The sequence below is a fragment of the Meles meles genome, chromosome 1, assembly GCF_922984935.1.
Source record: "Meles meles chromosome 1, mMelMel3.1 paternal haplotype, whole genome shotgun sequence".
NCBI lineage: Eukaryota > Metazoa > Chordata > Mammalia > Carnivora > Mustelidae > Meles > Meles meles.
Genome location: NC_060066.1, coordinates 114,914,457 through 114,932,239, shown reverse-complemented (window position 1 = coordinate 114,932,239; position 17,783 = coordinate 114,914,457). Strand labels below are relative to the sequence as shown.

Below are 17,783 nucleotides of genomic sequence, written 5' to 3'. Positions count from 1 at the left end.
GGTACAGAGGATTCAACGTGTGGATAATTTTTAGAAGACAAAGAGTGTAATTTTCATTGTTCTTAGCAGCGTCAGTTCAAACTGACTAACCTTGATTCATGGAATTACTCAGATTGAGACTGTTGTACATAGAGCTGGTCTCAGCCTTGAAAGAACAGGGGGAGCACAGTTCCTGAAATCGCCTGATTTCAAAGTCCAGCCAAAGGAGAGATGACTGGGACATTGTCATCAAAGGATGCGTGCTGTGTTCCAGCCCTCAAAATAGTGAAGCAGATTATTTCCCCAAGACATGGATACCAAGCGGGTTATCTTTCAGATGTAAAGAGAACATTCTCAAATAAGAATACCAGGAATAGAATACATTTGTGCCTTTTTTGGTAAGCACTGACAAAATCCATCCAATCTATAGATGAATGCAGATAAAGTCCTTGGAAAAGTTTCTAGCTTTTTAGTGTATTTTATATTTTTTTTCCCTTTTTAGTATTAGGGAGATCTTTTAGGGATCAGAATTTTGGGGATTTTAGGAATTCAGGGATAGCTTTTGTGGAATCAATACTTAGAGTTCAGCAATTCAGTTTACTATGTCATTTTATGTTTCCATTTCTATGAAATTATTTCTGTTCTTATATTTAGATATGTACATAGTGAATACGTCTGGAATGATTTTTGTCACTGATGTTTCTGATGGCTATTTCTGGATTGTAAAATGTTGGCATTTAAATTGGTTTTTCTCATGCATTTTCATGTTTTTAATTGTTGCTTGATCTTTAATTAATGTTGCTTGATCTTTAATTGTTGCTTGATCATATATAATCTTATAAAAATAATGAATCGTTATAAAGTAGAAGCCTTTCCTGACCACACACAGAAAAAAGCAGGGGGGAGATGGTGTAGGTTCTGAGTGAGGAAAACCCATAAAGCTTAGGTTAATATAAAGCCTTGATGACATTTATTTTATTAATTGCATTCTTTATTTGTGTTAAGGTAATGCACATTCGGAAACTACTTCAGAAGATGGATCGTCCGAATGGTCTTTATCCAAATTATTTGAACCCAAGAACAGGTCGCTGGGGTCAGTGTAAGTATTTCTTGTACAGCCAATGCTATGTTAAAAGATTATTCATCTGAAAACTTGCTTGATGTGGTGAAAGTACACTACACGGAGGGCTAGAATCCCTCAGCATCAAACCCTGTGGTCTGCTAGTGCTGTTACTTTTGACAAATTTCTCATCTTTCTGTAGCTTCAGTTTTTCTACCTGTAAATGCAAACAGGAATAACCTGTGTCACAAGTGGTATTTGAAGTATGTGTAAGTACTTTGTTAAAATATAATGCGGTCTTTGCAGAGGATTGCCCCTATTTATGAAGCATTTCTTCATGTAAATAAGAGCATGCTTGGGATAGGTATTTATTAAAGGAATCTGAAGAACAAATGAGAATCTTGAGTGATTAAAAGGGAGGGCAATTGCTCTTGGGCAAGTTTTGTTCCATCATTTTAACAGAGGATATCAGGATCTTTTATTTATCAGGCTCCGTGCTAAGTTTTTGGATGAAAGTGGAGATCGGGAAAGACCATATAGAACTTGGTGGGATTTCAGGGAGCTTACAGGCTAGAAGGGTAAGCAGACACCGTTAAATGTAGTTGGAATAAGATGTGGTAAATGTTATGGTAGAGGCATGCGCCAGTTGTGGTGTGAGACTGACAGAAGCGACTTTCCTCTGTGAGGAGAAAGTGTTTTGTTTGGGGAGAGGGTGATCTTCTTAGAGCTTTAGAATTGATCTTTAAAGGAATAGATTTTTTAAAAATAACAAATATTTATTAAGAAATATGGAATGTAAAGAATTAAAATAGGGGTTTATGAGTAGTATTCTCTCTTAAAAGATAGGAGAGAATAGTATTCTCTCTTAAATACTAGATGGTGTAACATGTTTCAGTTATTTTTGAGACTAATAAAAACATAATGAAATAGTAAAAAAGCGGTAAAAATAAGACAGTAAAAATCTGTCAGTGAGAAATTATGCTGATGTTTGCTACCAAGAGGAGGAAAACATTTATCATGGAATTAGGAGCTCCTCTCAAGGAATTTTGTGAAAGGAAAGCAGTTTGGTCAATACAGTTATGTCTTTCATGGACCTGGGAATAGATCTCAATCTTTGGCTTCTCTTCTATACTTTCTTGAAATTCTTTACATACAGCTTATTTTTCTCTTTATTTTGAGGAAAGTACAAGGGCTGTGCCTAGACTGGGTGAAAATGTATTTGGAAAAAAACCCAAAGCCCGAGGGCAGCATTTCTAAAATATAAAAATATACTTTTCTTATTCCAGATAAGGATGACTAGTTTGGATGTCTACTTAGTAATTTGGGTGAATTTTATTGTATACTTCACCCCCTAGAGTTTTATTAAGATTTGGGAATATTCTAGCAGGAAAAAATTATATTTGGTCTTTATGTCATATGCCAGTGTATATTCTATGAGGTAAAACTTAAATTTAACTGTAAAAAAAAGTATGAAAATACTTAAAAAGTGTTTTTTTAATAATTAGGAAAGCCCTCTACATAAAGAAAAAGATTATCAGTTTTTACTATATATAAACATTTACCTCTTAAATTTCATAACAAAGGCAAATAACTAGCTAAGGAAATACATTTGAATGTATTTGGAAAACAGAGTTTTCATATCCTCTTTCAAGAACTCTTATAAGATCATAAGAAAAAGATTATCATCTCAGTAGAGCAATACACTGAGAAAAGTTGGTTCATGGAAAAAACCAGACATAAATGGAAAAAAGCACATGTTCATTTTTAATCCTGAAAGTGGTATTACTGAAGATAAACAGTACATGGAGACAGTGTAGTGTGGTACCACCCACTTTCTGTACAAACCGGTGCTATGCCACTGTAGTAGCATGTGCAAACACTGCCATCTTTGGTATCCTTTGGTATCCTTTTGGTAGTGTCTCCATAGACTGGTCACTGGAGATCTTTGCCCCTCTCTTGTCCCACTTCACCGCCACCCTAATCAAATCAATGCAGCTTTTATTTGATTTATTTTATAGAGGTGTAGTTGACATACAGCACAACAGTATAATATAGTTGACCTTTGAACAATGTGGGGGGGTTGGGGCACTGACCACCTGCACAGTAGAAAATCTGCATATAACTTTTGACTCCCCACCCAAAAACTTAACTACAAAGAGCCTACTGTTGACTGAAAACCTTACTCATAACATAAACAGTTGATTAACACATATTTTGTGTTATTCTTATACAAAAAAAAGTAACTAGACAATATAGTAAGAAAATCTTGAGGTGAGGCGCTTGGGTGGCTCAGTGGGTTGAAGCCTCTGCTTCGGCTCAGGTCATGATCTCAGGATCCTGGGATCGAGCCCTGCATTGGGCTTTCTGCTCAGCAGGGAGCCTTCTTCCTCCTCTCTCTCTGCCTGCCTCTCTGCCTACTTGTGATATCTGTCTGTCAAATAAATAAAATCTTAAAAAAAAAATGATGTTACAGAATACTTGACATAGATAAATATATGTTATGTTTTTTCCTTAATGTTTGTTTTTATTTTCTCCTATTTGTTTTCCTTTATTAATCTAAATTTGATAATGAACATCTATCACTTATGAAGTAAGAATGAAAACATCTTTTAAAGCAGTTTTATTGGGCTATAACCCCTCTACCTTATATTTGACCCAGAGTATGCAATTGAATGGTTTTTAGTCTATCCACAGTGTTTTGTAACAATCACCAACATCAATTTTAGAAGATTTTCATTTAACCACCCCCCTCTCAAATACTGTGCCATTTAGCTATCACCTACCTATTTGCTGGTTCTCCCACCCCTTGCAGCCTTAAACCACTAATCTATACTGCATCTCTATAGATTTGCTTGTTCTGAACTTTTCATGTAATCACATATTACGTGGTCTTTGTGATTGGCTTCTTTCATTTAGCAAAATGTTTTAAAGCTTCTTCCATATTATAGTATGTATCAGTATTTGGATATATTTTATGCCTGAATAATATTCCATTTTATGAATCTACCACTGTTGTTTATCCATTCATCAGTTGATGACTTTGGGGTTGTTTTTGTGGGTTTTGTTTTTTTCACTATTATTCCTTTTTTAAAAACTGACTTGTAATTGACATTCAATATTATATTTGCTTCAGGTATATAACATAGTGATTCTTTCTATATTCTTTTATATCACCTTGGTAGGTCTGGTTACCATCTGTCACTATACAAAGTTATTACAATATTATTGACTGTATTCCCTTGCTGTGCACCACATCATCATGACTTGTTTGTTATATAACTAGCAGTTTGTACCGCTTAATCCCCTTCACCAATTTCTCCCATTCCCCCAACCACTGGCAACCACTAGTTTGTTCTCTGTGTCTGTGAGTCACTTTTTATTTGTTTAGTTTGTTTTCATATTTAGATTCTACATATGAGTGGAATTAGATAGCATTTGTCTTTCTCTGACTTACTTCACTTAACATAATATCCTCTGGGTTCACCTATGTTGTCGCACATGGCAAAATTTTATTTTTTATGGCTGAGTAATAGTCCATTGTTTATATGTGCACCATATCTTCTTTATTCATCTGTTGATAGACTGCTTCCGTATCTTGGTGATTATAAATAATGCTGCAGTGAACATATGGGTACATACATTTTTTTGAATTAGTGTTTTTGTTTTCTTTGGATAGGATTGCATTTTTGAGAAATCGCCATACTGTTTTCTATAGTGTTGTACCAATTTACATTCCCACCAGTAATGCACAATGGCTGTGTTTTCTCCACATCCTTGTCCACACTTGTTATTTCTTGCCTTTTTGAGACTAGTCATTCTGAAACATGTAAGATTATGGTTTTGATTTTCATTAATTTTCATTATGGTTTTGATCTGTATTTCCTTGCTGATTAGTGATATTGAGCATCTTTCCATGTGTCTGTTGGCGATTTATGTCTTCTCTGGAAAAATGTCTGTACAGGTCCTTTGTATATTTTTTAATTGTGTTACTTGTTTTTTTACTGAGTTGTATCAGTTCTTTTATGTGTTTTACATATGAAACCCTCATCAAGTATATCACTTGGAAATATTTTCTCCCATTCATTAGGTTACCTTTTCATTTTGTTGATGGTTTCCTTCCCTGTGCACAAGTGTTTTTAAATAAAAAGAGGATGTTATCTCCCACATCAAAATCTTAGAACACCTAAAAAAATTAGTCAATGTTTGTGAATTGCTGGCTTTTGAAATGAACATAGAGCATTGATAGCATCTTAATTATTAACAATGTAACTTTTTCTCATTAAATAAACAGTATTATGAAAACTGGTTAGCTACATAGAAAAGAATGAAATTGGGCCCTTATATTCTATATAAAGCTTAGCTCAAAATGCATCAAACCCTCTAAATCTAAGAACAAAAATTAAAAAACCCTTCGGAGAAAAGAGGGAAAAGTCTTCATGACCTTGGGTTTGGCAGTGGTTTCTTTAGAAGCAGAGGAAACGAGAAAAAAAATAGATAAATTGGATTTTATTAAAATGAAAAACTTGTGTGTCAAAGGGCTATCATGACAGAGGAGGACAAGCCACAGAATGAGAGAAAATATTTGCAGATCACATGTCTAATAAGGGTTTAATATCCAGAATTTACAAAGAACTTCTACAACTCAACAACAAAAAGATGGTTAAAAAATGGGCAAAGAACTTGAATAGATATTTCTCCACAGAAGATATGCAAATGGAAAGTAAAACACGTGAAAAAGATGCTCATCATCATTAGTCACAAGGGAAATCCAAGTCAAAAGCCCATTGAGATTCCATTTCACACCTACTAGGATAGCTGCAATCAAAATACATCATTTTCTGGAACCCTTGTACATTGCTGTTGGGAATGTAAAACGGTGCACCACTCTAAAAAAACCATTTGGTAGTTCCCCAAAAAGTTAAATGTAGAATTCCATACAGTCCAGTATTTAACTCCTGAGTATGTACCCCAAAGATTTGAAAAGGCAGGGACTCAAGCAGATACTTGTATGCTAATGTTCACACAACGTTATCTGTAGTAGCCTAAAGGTAGAAACAACCAAAGTGTCTGATGGATGAATGGATGATGGATGAATGAATGGTGGTCAGTCCGTACGATGGAATATTACTTAGCTGTGAAAGGAATGAAGTTTCTGACACATGCTGCAACACAGATGAACCCTGAAATTATCATGATGAATGAGAAAAGCCAATCACAAAAAAGGACAAATACTGTATGATTCCACTTTCCGCAATCTGAAGTAGTCCAGACAAAGAGTGGTTTAGCGGCTGAGACTTAAGTGAAAGGGGAATGGAGAGTTACTACTATTCCATAGTCTAGGGATGATGAAAAGTTTTAGAAATAGTGACAGTTGCACAACCCTGTGAATGTAATTAATGCCATTGAATGGTACATTGAAAAAAATTATTAAAGTGGCAACTTTAATGTTACATATATTTCAGCATAATTTAAAAATTGCAAAAAATAGTACCTTCTTCCTTGTTTTTCTTCTCAAAATAAATTTAAATTACTTCTTCAGAATATATTCGCTCTTAGCAGTTGTTAATTTTGAGAATGTTACAGAAAGAACTCTTCACTGATTATCTTGGCAAGGGACTTTAAAATCCTAGGGAAGCCATCCTGATATCCTTTTAGCAGCTGTAGTCTTGACTAAATTGTCCAATTTGTTCCTTTTAATGTTTTTGTATATTTTATATCAGCTTCTGAAAAGTATATCAGATCCATTATTATCTTTGAGTGCTATACATCTGTCATATCTATAAATAGTCTGCAAAACAAACAGTGAATTGAACTGAAATTTAACAATCCAGCTTTGGCTAACTGTATTATAATTAGAATAATGGTAATGTCTGTGACATGCACATAGCGATCACAGAGAATAATTATTGGTAATTACCTTCAGGAAAAGTACCTGGCAACAGATATAAAAGAATATAGAAAAGAACCTAGATTTAAAGGCACATTATTAATATTTTCTCTCTTTTTTCCTTTGTTTTTTCATTAGTTTTCTAAGCACAGTGCTTAGCCTATGCTATTTATGACTAAAGTGAAGAAAACATAGGAAATCGGTCATTACTGATTCATTATGTTTTATACCACTAAATTAAAAGATTGTAGAAAAAACAAGAATGGGTATAATATTTGGAGTTAAAAGAGTAACTCTGGCTTTCCTGCTTAATATTTTAACATAATAACATAGGTGAGTTATTTTAACTTCTCCGTGCCTTTGTTTCTTCATGTGTTTTAATTGACCTATTTAAGAGGATGATCATGTAGATCATATTTATGACATACTATATTTGAAAATGTTTCATAAACCATGACATGATACAAATAGTAGCTTTTATTCTAGAATTATCCTTGTAAGAATGCTTCAAGAAATAGCTTCTGTTAGAAACCAGCCATTAACTTCATAACATGCTGAGACAGATCATATGAATCATTGCTGTTTAGTAGTGCTTTATAATGTGTTATCAATTTCTGCATCTCCGAAGGACCTTGGAGTGACATGGTTCATCAGATTTGACACTGGGGCAGGCATGATTCAGTGGTTAAAGTAAGGAAGTCAGACTACTGGGTGATAAATTCCATAGTTACCATGGATCTCAGGCCTCTGCTGCTTATTTATTAAGCATATAATCTTCTACTAGTGCAATAGTCTAGAACTCAGGTAGTCCTAGTACTCAGGTAACTTACAACTAAATCTGTAAACCCTGGCAATAATTCACAGACCTAAACAACATCTCCCCTAAGCCATGATGACAAAGACTTTTGCTTTTCCCTGATACTTACCCTGTTACTTCACCTCTTTTAATTCTGTTATGTCTTCGTTATCTTGTTTTCGCTCCTGTTCGTTTGTTAATCCCTTTCCGTCGGTCTGTACCATGCCCAGAAGTATGTGTGAGGCCAGAGCAGAATAGAAAATAACCTATGTGTTATTTTAATGACTCTTTCTTCTGTAAATGTCATGTTCCAAAGTACAATTTGTATTCTTTAATCATTCCATGAAAATGCTCATGGCTCAAATACATTTTATATATCATTAATTCCGAAGTGTGTACCCCCAGTCCCTGGATTTCCACATGTCTGATTGCCTGTTTGTCATATCCATTTAGATAACCATCTGGCACCTCCAGTTCGACATGCCCCCAATTCAGACTCCTACTTTAAACCATTTCCTCCTCCAGTACTACCAGTTACAGTGAAGAGCACCATTAATTGGTCCCCCATTTGCCCAGCCAGAAATCTAGACAACATCTGTGATTGTCTTTCTTCACTTACTTCGGTACACACTTGATAGGTATCAAACTGAAAGAGTACAGTATTGTCAAGAAAGATTATTTAAGATGTTAGTTCACTCTCCTTAGCAATGTTAGCAAAAGATTCCCAACTATGAAGTCTGTTTTATCAGTCTGTTCTTTTTTTTTTTTTTTCCCTTTTTATTTATTTTTTTTTTTCAGCGTAACAGTATTCATTCTTTTTGCACAACACCCAGTGCTCCATGCAAAACGTGCCCTCCCCATCACCCACCACCTGTTCCCCCAACCTCCCACCCCTGACCCTTCAAAACCCTCAGGTTGTTTTTCAGAGTCCATAGTCTCTTATGGTTCGCCTCCCCTCCCCAATGTCCATAGCCCGCTCCCCCTCTCCCAATCCCACCTCCCCCCAGCAACCCCCAGTTTGTTTTGTGAGATTAAGAGTCATTTATGGTTTGTCTCCCTCCCAATCCCATCTTGTTTCATTTATTCTTCTCCTATCCCCCTACCCCCCCCATGTTGCTTCTCCATGTCCTCATATCAGGGAGATCATATGATAGTTGTCTTTCTCCGATTGACTTATTTCACTAAGCATGATATGCTCTAGTTCCATCCACGTCGTCGCAAATGGCAAGTCTGTTCTTTTATGAATTATTCCTTCATATCATATCTAAGAAAGCTTTGCCCAAGCCAGGGTCACAAAGATTTCTTCCTATGTTTTCTTCTAAAAATTTTAGAGATTGTTTTGTTTTGTTTTTTAGATTATTTATTTATTTATTTGACAGAGAGAGAGAGAGAAAGAGAGATCACAAGTACGCGGTGAGGCAAGCAGACAGAGAAGGGGAAGCAGGCTTCCTGCTGAGCAGAGAGCCTGATGCCGGGCTGGATCCCTGGACCCTGGACCTGAGCAAAGGCAGAGGCTTAATCCACTAAGCCACCCAGGCACGCAGAGATTTAGGTTTTATATTTAGGTCTGTGATCTTCTCTGAGTTGATTTTTATATAGGTATCACAGTTCTTTCCTCCCTCCTTCCTTCCTTCCCTGCCTACTTCACTTCCTCTCTCCCTCCCTCCCTCCCTGGGTATCGATTATTCCAGCACCCAGAATAATTGTTGAAAAGATCGTCTTTTCTCCACTGCATTGTCTTTGCACCTTTGCCAGAAATCAGTTGTACATATAGATATAAATTTTTGAATTCTATTCTGATCTAATGATATATTTATCTGTTATTATGCCAGGACCATGCTGTTTTGGTTATTGTAGCTTGAAACCAAGTAGTGTTAGCTTTCTAAATTTTTTTTCTCAAAACTGTCTTGGTTATCTAGGTTCTTTGCATTTCCATATTAATTTTAGAGTCACTATGTCATTTTCTACAGAAAAGCCTGCAGGTATTTTGGTTGGGAAGTATATAGATCATTTGGGGGAATTTGACATCTTAACACTATTTGACAGTTGATATCTTTCAGTCCTTGAACAAGTTCTATTTATATCTACATTTATTTAGGTATTATTTATGATTTCTCTCAAAAATATTTTGTAGCTTGCTGTGTATAGGTCTCACACAGTTTCGTCAGATTTATCTGTAGATATTTCTTGTTGATGCTGTTAAAAATGATTTTTAAAATTTCAGTTATATTTTGTTGCTAATATATAGAAATAAAATTGATTTAGTTTATTAAGTTTGTATCTGCAACTTTCTATACTTTTTAGTTCTAGTAGGTTTTTTTGGTAGATTCCATTGAATTTTCTTTATAGACAATCATTATATCTAAGTAAACATAGCTTCCTTCTTTATTTCCAGCATGAATGCCATTTATTTAAATTTAATTCATTTCTTTTTTGACCTCATTGCACTTGCTAGGAACTATGGTTCAGTGTTGAAGAAAGGTGATGAAAATGAAAAGCCTTGTCTTGTTTCTGATCTTCGGGAGAAAGCATTTAGTCTTTTACTAAGCATGCTGCTAGCTGTTGATTTCCTTGTAGATGCCCTTTGTGTATTTTCCTGGTTTGCTGAGAGTTTTTATCAGGAATGGATGTCAGATTTTGTGTGTGTGTGTGTGTGTGTGTGTGTGTGATTTTCTTCTTCTTTGGTTTATTGAATATAGTGAATTACACTCGTTCGTTTTAAATGTTAAACCTGCTCTGCATTTCTGGAATAAGTCATACTTATTCATGATGTATATAAGCCTTTCAGTATGTTCTTGTAATTGATTTGTTAAATGAGAAATACTGCTCTGTAGCTTTCTTTTCTGTCTTTGTCTTGTTTTGGTATTATTATGGTGCTGGCCTCAGAATGGGTTGTGAAGTATTCCCTCCTTCTCAGTTTTTTTTTTTTTTTTTAATAAAAGTTTGTGCAGAATTGATAATTGTTTCTTCCTTAAATGTGTGATAGAATTTGCCAACATAACCATCTGGGCCTGGAGTTTTCTTTTGGGAAGGTTTTTTAAGTATAATTTCAGTTTCTTTGACAGATAGAAGATTGTTCACATTATCTGTATCTTCTTGAGAGAGTATTGGTAATTTCTGTCTTTCAGAGTATTTGTCCATTTCATAGAGTTTTTCTAATTTGTTGGCATAAAGTTGTTCATAATATGCCCTTATTGTCCTTTTAATATTTGTAGATTTGGTTTCATTGATTTTTGCCTTAATGTTAGTTATTTGCTTTCTTTTACCTAGTTTGCATTTAATTTGCTTTCCTTTTTCTAGCTTCTAAGGTAGAAGCTGATGTCATTGATATGAAACCTTTTTCTTTTTTCTAAAAAGGTTTCATGTTGTTAATTTACCCTTAAGTACTGCCTTAGGGCTATGTTTCTGGCATCTTGTGTTTTCATTTTTATGTGGTTTTATAGTTATTTATCAAATTGGGAGTTTTTTAAAGCCCTTATCCCTTCAAAGAATATATACACATAGATGTAGCATCAACTAATTCAGATTCTTTTGAAAATTTGACCTGAAGCCAGTAAGAGTTTAATTCATATGAAAGAACAGGCCCGCTAAGAATATCTGTTATATTCAAACATAATTGTAAACAAATGTTTAACCTAATTAGAATAAAACTCAACTATTTTAGCTTAATATTAGTTGCAAGTAGAATGTTAATGAAAAAAATTATTTTTCATAATGGCCCTTTCCATGAAATTACTTGATTATTTATTACTTTAAATGACTGGGGTTTTTCTGTAATGGATAATCCTAGGTTTATTTTATAATAATTTAAAATTTTAATTTCACCTGCTAGTACAATTTAATAAAATACAGAAAATTGGAAATTGTATTTGCGGATTCTATTGAACAGATGATTTAGATGAGATTTTCTCATGGAAAAAGTAATAGCCAAGTAGTCTTATATTTTATTTTTCAAATTTTCAAGGTATAAAAGTGTCTAGTACATAAATGTTTTTTTAATATTCATGGAATGAATTCCTGCAGTCATGTACAAGCTTGTAATAATTTTAAGTTACAAATCCATGGATTTGATATGATTCCATCAGCATACCATATTTTTGTAAAGTAAAACTTCTTACTGAAATAAATGAAGGGTGGAATAATGGAATAATTGAACTTGGAAATGCACCCATACAGTTACTGAAGAAGTTTTTAGCTCTGTGACTGATCAAGTGACTTTTAATCCCATAACAAATTGATAATAGAAATATTTCGTATCCCATAACATTATTATAAAATTTTTAAAATTAAGAAACCTATTGGGTACTTAGTGAAAGCAAGGAAAAAAGTGTTCTCTATCATGCAACATACATTTGCTTATAAAACTCAAAAATAGTTTATTAATACATTGTAATTAGAATATTTGTATTCTATCTTATACAGCACTATAGGCAAGCTAATATTAGTGGAGAAGAATTAATAATGTATACTTAACATATATCCAGTTGAAATATTAAAACAAAAATAGTTTATATAAATCAAACTCTTGCAAAAAAAATTAAAAAATTAAAACCCTTATCTCTTCAAATAATTTTTCAGTCATGTCTCTCCTTCAGAGATTCTAGTTATCCATGTAATAGACCACTTAGTTCGCTGATACTTTTTTTTTCTTTCTTTATTTTTCCCCCTCTCTGTTTCGTCTTGAATAATTTCTGTTGCAGTGCCTTCAAAGTTACTAATCTTTTCTTATGTATTGTCTGATCTGTTAATCCCTTCCACTGTATTTGTTTGTATCTAACACAGTAGTTTTCATCGTTCGAAGTTCAGTTTGGATCTTTTTATATCTTCCTTGTCTCTGCTTACCTGTTGGAACATAGGTAACAGTTACAGTAACTTACAGTATTATTCTCTGGTAATTCTACCATTTGTGTCAATTCTGCATCAGGTTGGACTGGTTCCTTGTTTTTGTCATTGTGAGTTCTTTCTTTCCTGCCTCTTTGCATGCCTGGTGATCTTGGACTAGATGTCAGACATTGTCAGTTTAATCTTGTTTGAGTGCCAGATATTTTTGTTTTCCTAGAAATCTTGAGTTTTTTTCGGGGATACAGTTAAGTAACTTGGAAACTCTTAGACCTTTTCCTGTCTTAATTTTATGATTTATTAGGGGCATCTGATACATTGCTCAGTCTAAGGCTAATTATCTTTTGCATATTCTACTCTGATTGCCCTTGAAGTATGAATTTTTCTTGTCTGGTTCATGAGAAGAGGCATTATTACCAGTAGGGTCTTTGTGAGCCCTAGGCAGTGTCCCCTGCAGACCTTTCATGTGGTTTTTTTCCCAGTCTCAGGTAGTTTCCCACATGTGTGTGCTGCTCCGTACCCCACTGGATACTCAAGGGAATCCTTTACAGATATCTAGTTTCTCTTTCTGTGCAGGTCTCTTTTCTCTGGTATCCTGTCTGGGAATCCTAACTGCCTTGGACTTTCTGGGCTGTGCCTTATTTTCTCCTCCCTGGCCTCTGCCTGGAAACTTTCTGGGGGCAGTCCTAGAACTCCCCTTGTTTATTTTCCATATCTCAGAGATCACCATCCTTTATTGCCTGATGCTCAGTGTCATGAAAACCATCATTTCATGTATATTGTTCAGGTTTTTCTTTGTTTGTTTGGCTTTTTCTTTGTTTGTTTGTTTGTTTTATATTTTTTTTGGCCATTTTAGGTTACAGGATAAACTATTACTTCATCCTGGTTTAAAACCCAAGTCTTTTTCTAAGTCTATTTCTTTTATTTTGTTTTTTTTCCCCTATTTATTATGCATTCTTAAAATATCCTCCCCATGTTGCTTTATGTCTTTTGTTTCATATTCTTTTTCTCTACTTGTTTAAAAATTGATATATATATATATTTTTTCATCTTTTCTAACAATTGCCCTTGAATTTTAACTTATGCCCTGATTATTTATATTATTCTAATGACATTTAGAATTAATCATTACTGGATCTTCCTTTTGAGCAAGATGAGAACTCTAGCATACTTATATTGCTCCATTGCCTAATCTCATCATAACCTTGTGGTTCAAAGTGTTCATTTCTTTGTTCACTATTGCTTCTTTTATGACCCATTCTATGCTCCTAGTTTTTAAAAATTATTATTATTCACAGACTGCCTCTTTGGTAGTTTTTAAAAAGTTGGTCACCATACCCCTTCACCTCACTGCTACCTAGACGACCTTACTTCCTAAGTAAGAGTGGAAGTGAAGATCCTTATTTAGGAGATCTTTTTACCTGTAAGTTCATTTACTGAGTCACTAGACTTTATTTCTATTTTCTAGTCTCACATCCTGTCCAGTATTTTTTCTTTGACCTGGGTCCTGTATTCTCTCCTTTTTGAACTCCTGAAGTCTTTCTTTTTTGGTATTCCTATTGTGATTATACCATGTGTTAAACCTTCTGGTTCCTTTCTCATTGCCAAAAACCCCTTCTATTTCACTCTGCTGTTCTTCATTGCCATCGCCCCTTCTAACAGATACTCCAACTTTCTTCTTACTATCATGATAAAGTCTTTTGAAGAAATGTTTATATTTGTGGTTTTTCTTATTTGCCTTCTGTTCACTCTATTTATTTATTTAAAGAGATTTTAGTTATTAAATTTGACAGAGAGAGAGAAAGACAATATAAGCAGGCAGAGCAACAGACAGAGGGAGAGGGAAGAAGCAGACTCCCTATGGAAGCCCGATGCAGGGCTGATCCCAGAACCCTGGGATCATTAACTGAGCTAAAGGCAGCTGCTTAACTGACTGAGCCACCCAGGCACCCCTATTCATTTCTTTTAATGCATTGCCTTCTGAGCTCTGCTTTCTACCACTCCACTAAAAATAACTTTTTATGTGGCCCAGCGACTGTCCTATAGACTAACCCAAAAAAAAACCCAATGTGTTAGTTAGTTATTTCTGTATAACAAACCACTCTAAAATTTAGTGACTTCAAAGAATGTATTATTTCTTCAAAATCTACGGATTGACTTGAGAGGTTCTGCTGGTCTTGTCTGGACTTATTCATGTGTCCAAGTGAGCTGGCAGGTTGTCTGGACACTGGCTAATCTAGCACGGCCCCACTTGGGAAGATTCAGCCCTACTTCCCGTCTCTCACTATTTATCAGGCTATACACCATGCTTATTTCCATGGCAGTAACAAGGTCCCATAAAAAGAAGTGAAGCACATAAGTACTCTTGATGAATAGGCTTGAAACTGGCACGATGTTACTTTTTACCACATTCGGTTAGATAAAACAATTACAATACCAGTCTCCTTTAAAAGGGATGGGAATTGGTTTCATATTCTTCTTCACTTAGCTTCTTAAATGTTTATATTCCTAGGAATTCTTCTTATCTTTTCCATTTTTGCCTCACATATCTCCTCTCTTTTTAACAGGACAAACCATGTCCTATATATCTGTGAAATACAAATCAGCCTCTGGCCAACTGGGCTAGTCTCTGGCCTGCATTTATATGGCCTACCAGTTAAAAAGGTTTTTTTACATTTTTGAAGGGCTTAAACAATCCTCATCAGCAACAAAACAGGAGCATGCAACAAAGGTTATAGATTATCTGGCCCTTTATAGAAAAAATCGCCTCTCCACTCCCACCCTTGATGTAAATCAGTATTTCATTACTAATTTTGCTTGGGTTTTAAACTTATATCCTCCCTCCCCACATACAGGATATTTGTCTCCTGGTTATTTGTAGGTATCTGAAACTCAGTAGGTACAAAATTGAGCTTATGATCTCTTCTTTAAAATTTATTCTTCGTTGTGATTCCTTATTTCTTCCGTATTTTACATAGTCTGGCCTGTGCCAGGAGCTTCACAATCTGGCCAGATTCCTGTCCTGTTGTTTTTACCTTCTTAGTAACTGCAAAATCTGTTCCTTCATTTCTCCTTCCCTTTGGTTAATTTGGGCCTTCCGTTCTCTCCCTCATTCAGTATCACCCATAGCCTTACCCTTCGCAGTGCTGTTTTATGTTCTAATCATCTCTTGCACGTACTGTTTATTTGATGTATTGGGCTTGTAGAAGGCCATTTTGGTTTGGCTATGTGCTGTAGGCCAAAGCCAGAATATAGGGGAACAAGAAGCAAGTAGGTGAGGAGGAAAGAAGCAAGAGTAAATTTAAACTCTTTTAAGAGAAAAGAGGAATGGGATTTAGGTATTTGGTTATTTTTAGAAAGTACATTCTTGGTTTGTCTCCCTCTCTGATTTCTTCCCTGTTTGCCCTCCCTTCCCCTGTGGTCCTCCACTCTATTCCTTATGTTTCACATATGAGTGAAACCATATGATAATTGTCTTTCTCTGCTTGACTTCACTCAGCATAATACCCCTCCAGTTCCATCCGTGTTAATGAACATGAGGGACTCTGGACTCCGGGGGCAGTAAAGTGAGGGTTATAGAAGGGAAGGGGGTAGAGGAATGGGGTGACCAAATGATGGGTATTAAGGAGGGCATGTGTTGGAATGGGCACTGGGTGTTATATGCAACTAATGAATTGTTGACCACTACAGCAAAAACTTAGGATAGTACTATATGCTGGCTAACTGAACATAATTAAAAAAAAAAAAAAAGAAAAGAAAGAAAACACATTCTTACTACAGTCCCCTGAGTAGTTGAAATACTATATCTGGATGCTGAGCTATAAGAAAATTAAATGTTAAGGAAGACCTTAATATCAAGACTTCTGTGTATATTTCTGATAATTCACATGAATGAAGTTTTGTAAGGTTTTTAAAATTATAATTTCAGTGGATAGTTCATATAAGCAATTAAATATACTACAATTATAGACATCTTAGTATTGGAATTAGGAAAGTTTAAAAATGTACACATGTAAATTTTATTAAAACTTGAAAGAACGAGTACTTAAGGTAGTTAATGCATTCATTCTATAAACTTGTTTTTGTTGGACTTGTAAATATTAAGTGTTAGGGATTATTATTTATCTCATAACTATTTGTTGCCCTAAACTGAAAAAGAGATTTTGAAAATGGAATCATTTAAAAAAAATATGATCTAATTCATTTTAAGAAAGAAAAAATGCCCCTTTTTAAAAAAAGATTTCTCTATGGAGAGAGAGTGAATACGTGCATCAGTGTGAGAGGGTGAGGAAGAATCTCCAGCAGACTCCCTGCTGAGCATGGAACCTGACATGGGGCTTGATATCATGATCCCAGAGATCATCTGAACCAAAACCAAGAGTTGGATGCTTACCTGACTGTGCCAACCAGGCGCCCACCCCAAAAAGAAAAAATACAAGTTATTAATTGTGAAATGCTATTCATACTTGAAAATGGGAAGTCAGCCATTTAATAATTGCTTATTGAGCACTCTCTAAGTAAGAATTGTGCAAAGCATTGTAGGGTGTTATATAAAGAAACAAGCCAATGAGTGTCTCTTCTCAGGCTGCTCGTAGTTTTGCAGAGTCTGCTTTCCTTTAAGGCAACTCAGACTTAACCAGCATATTAAACAAGACCGTTATCAAGCTCATTGTCTAAGTTTTTTTCTGATCTATCAGTTTTCAAATAGTTGTATTAAATTCTGTGTTTGCCAACTTTTCAGTGAAAATTGATCAGTTTTGGCTTTATACACTTTTTCTCTTGGTACAAAGATTTTATTTATTTATTTGACAGAGATCACAAGTAGGCAGGGGGGCGGGAGGCAGGCTCCCTGCTGAGCAAAGAGCCCGATGCGGGACTCAATCCCAAGACCTGGGATCATGATCTGAGTCGAAGGCAGAGGCTTTAACCCACTGAGCCACCCAGGCATCCCTCTCTTGGTACATTTTTTTAAAATACTTATTTTAAACTTATTTTCAGAAGGTAGCTGCATTATTTATTTATTTATTTGGTTTGAAGAATTCCAAGTTATTAAAAAAATTTTTTAATTTACATTTTATTTTTATTTTTTATTTTATTTCTATTTTATTTTTTCAGTGTTCCAAGATTCATTGTTTATGCACCACACCCAGTGCCCCATGCAATATGTGCCCTCCTTAATACCTACCACCCAGGTTTGCCCATCACCCCACTCCCCTCCCCTC

The 17,783-nt window shown here is 35.0% G+C and overlaps 1 protein-coding gene across 2 annotated transcripts in view; it reads left to right on the top strand.

Moving 5' to 3' along the window:
* The window catches only part of MAN1A2 (mannosidase alpha class 1A member 2), a 196,081-nt gene that overhangs the window by 120,279 nt on the left and 58,019 nt on the right, over window positions 1–17,783 (top strand). For both annotated transcript variants that reach the window (XM_046006715.1, XM_046006706.1), the window contains exon 8: window positions 985–1,078. In XM_046006715.1, coding sequence (XP_045862671.1) covers window positions 985–1,078 — 94 coding nt within the window. The remainder of the gene's footprint in view (window positions 1–984; window positions 1,079–17,783) is intronic.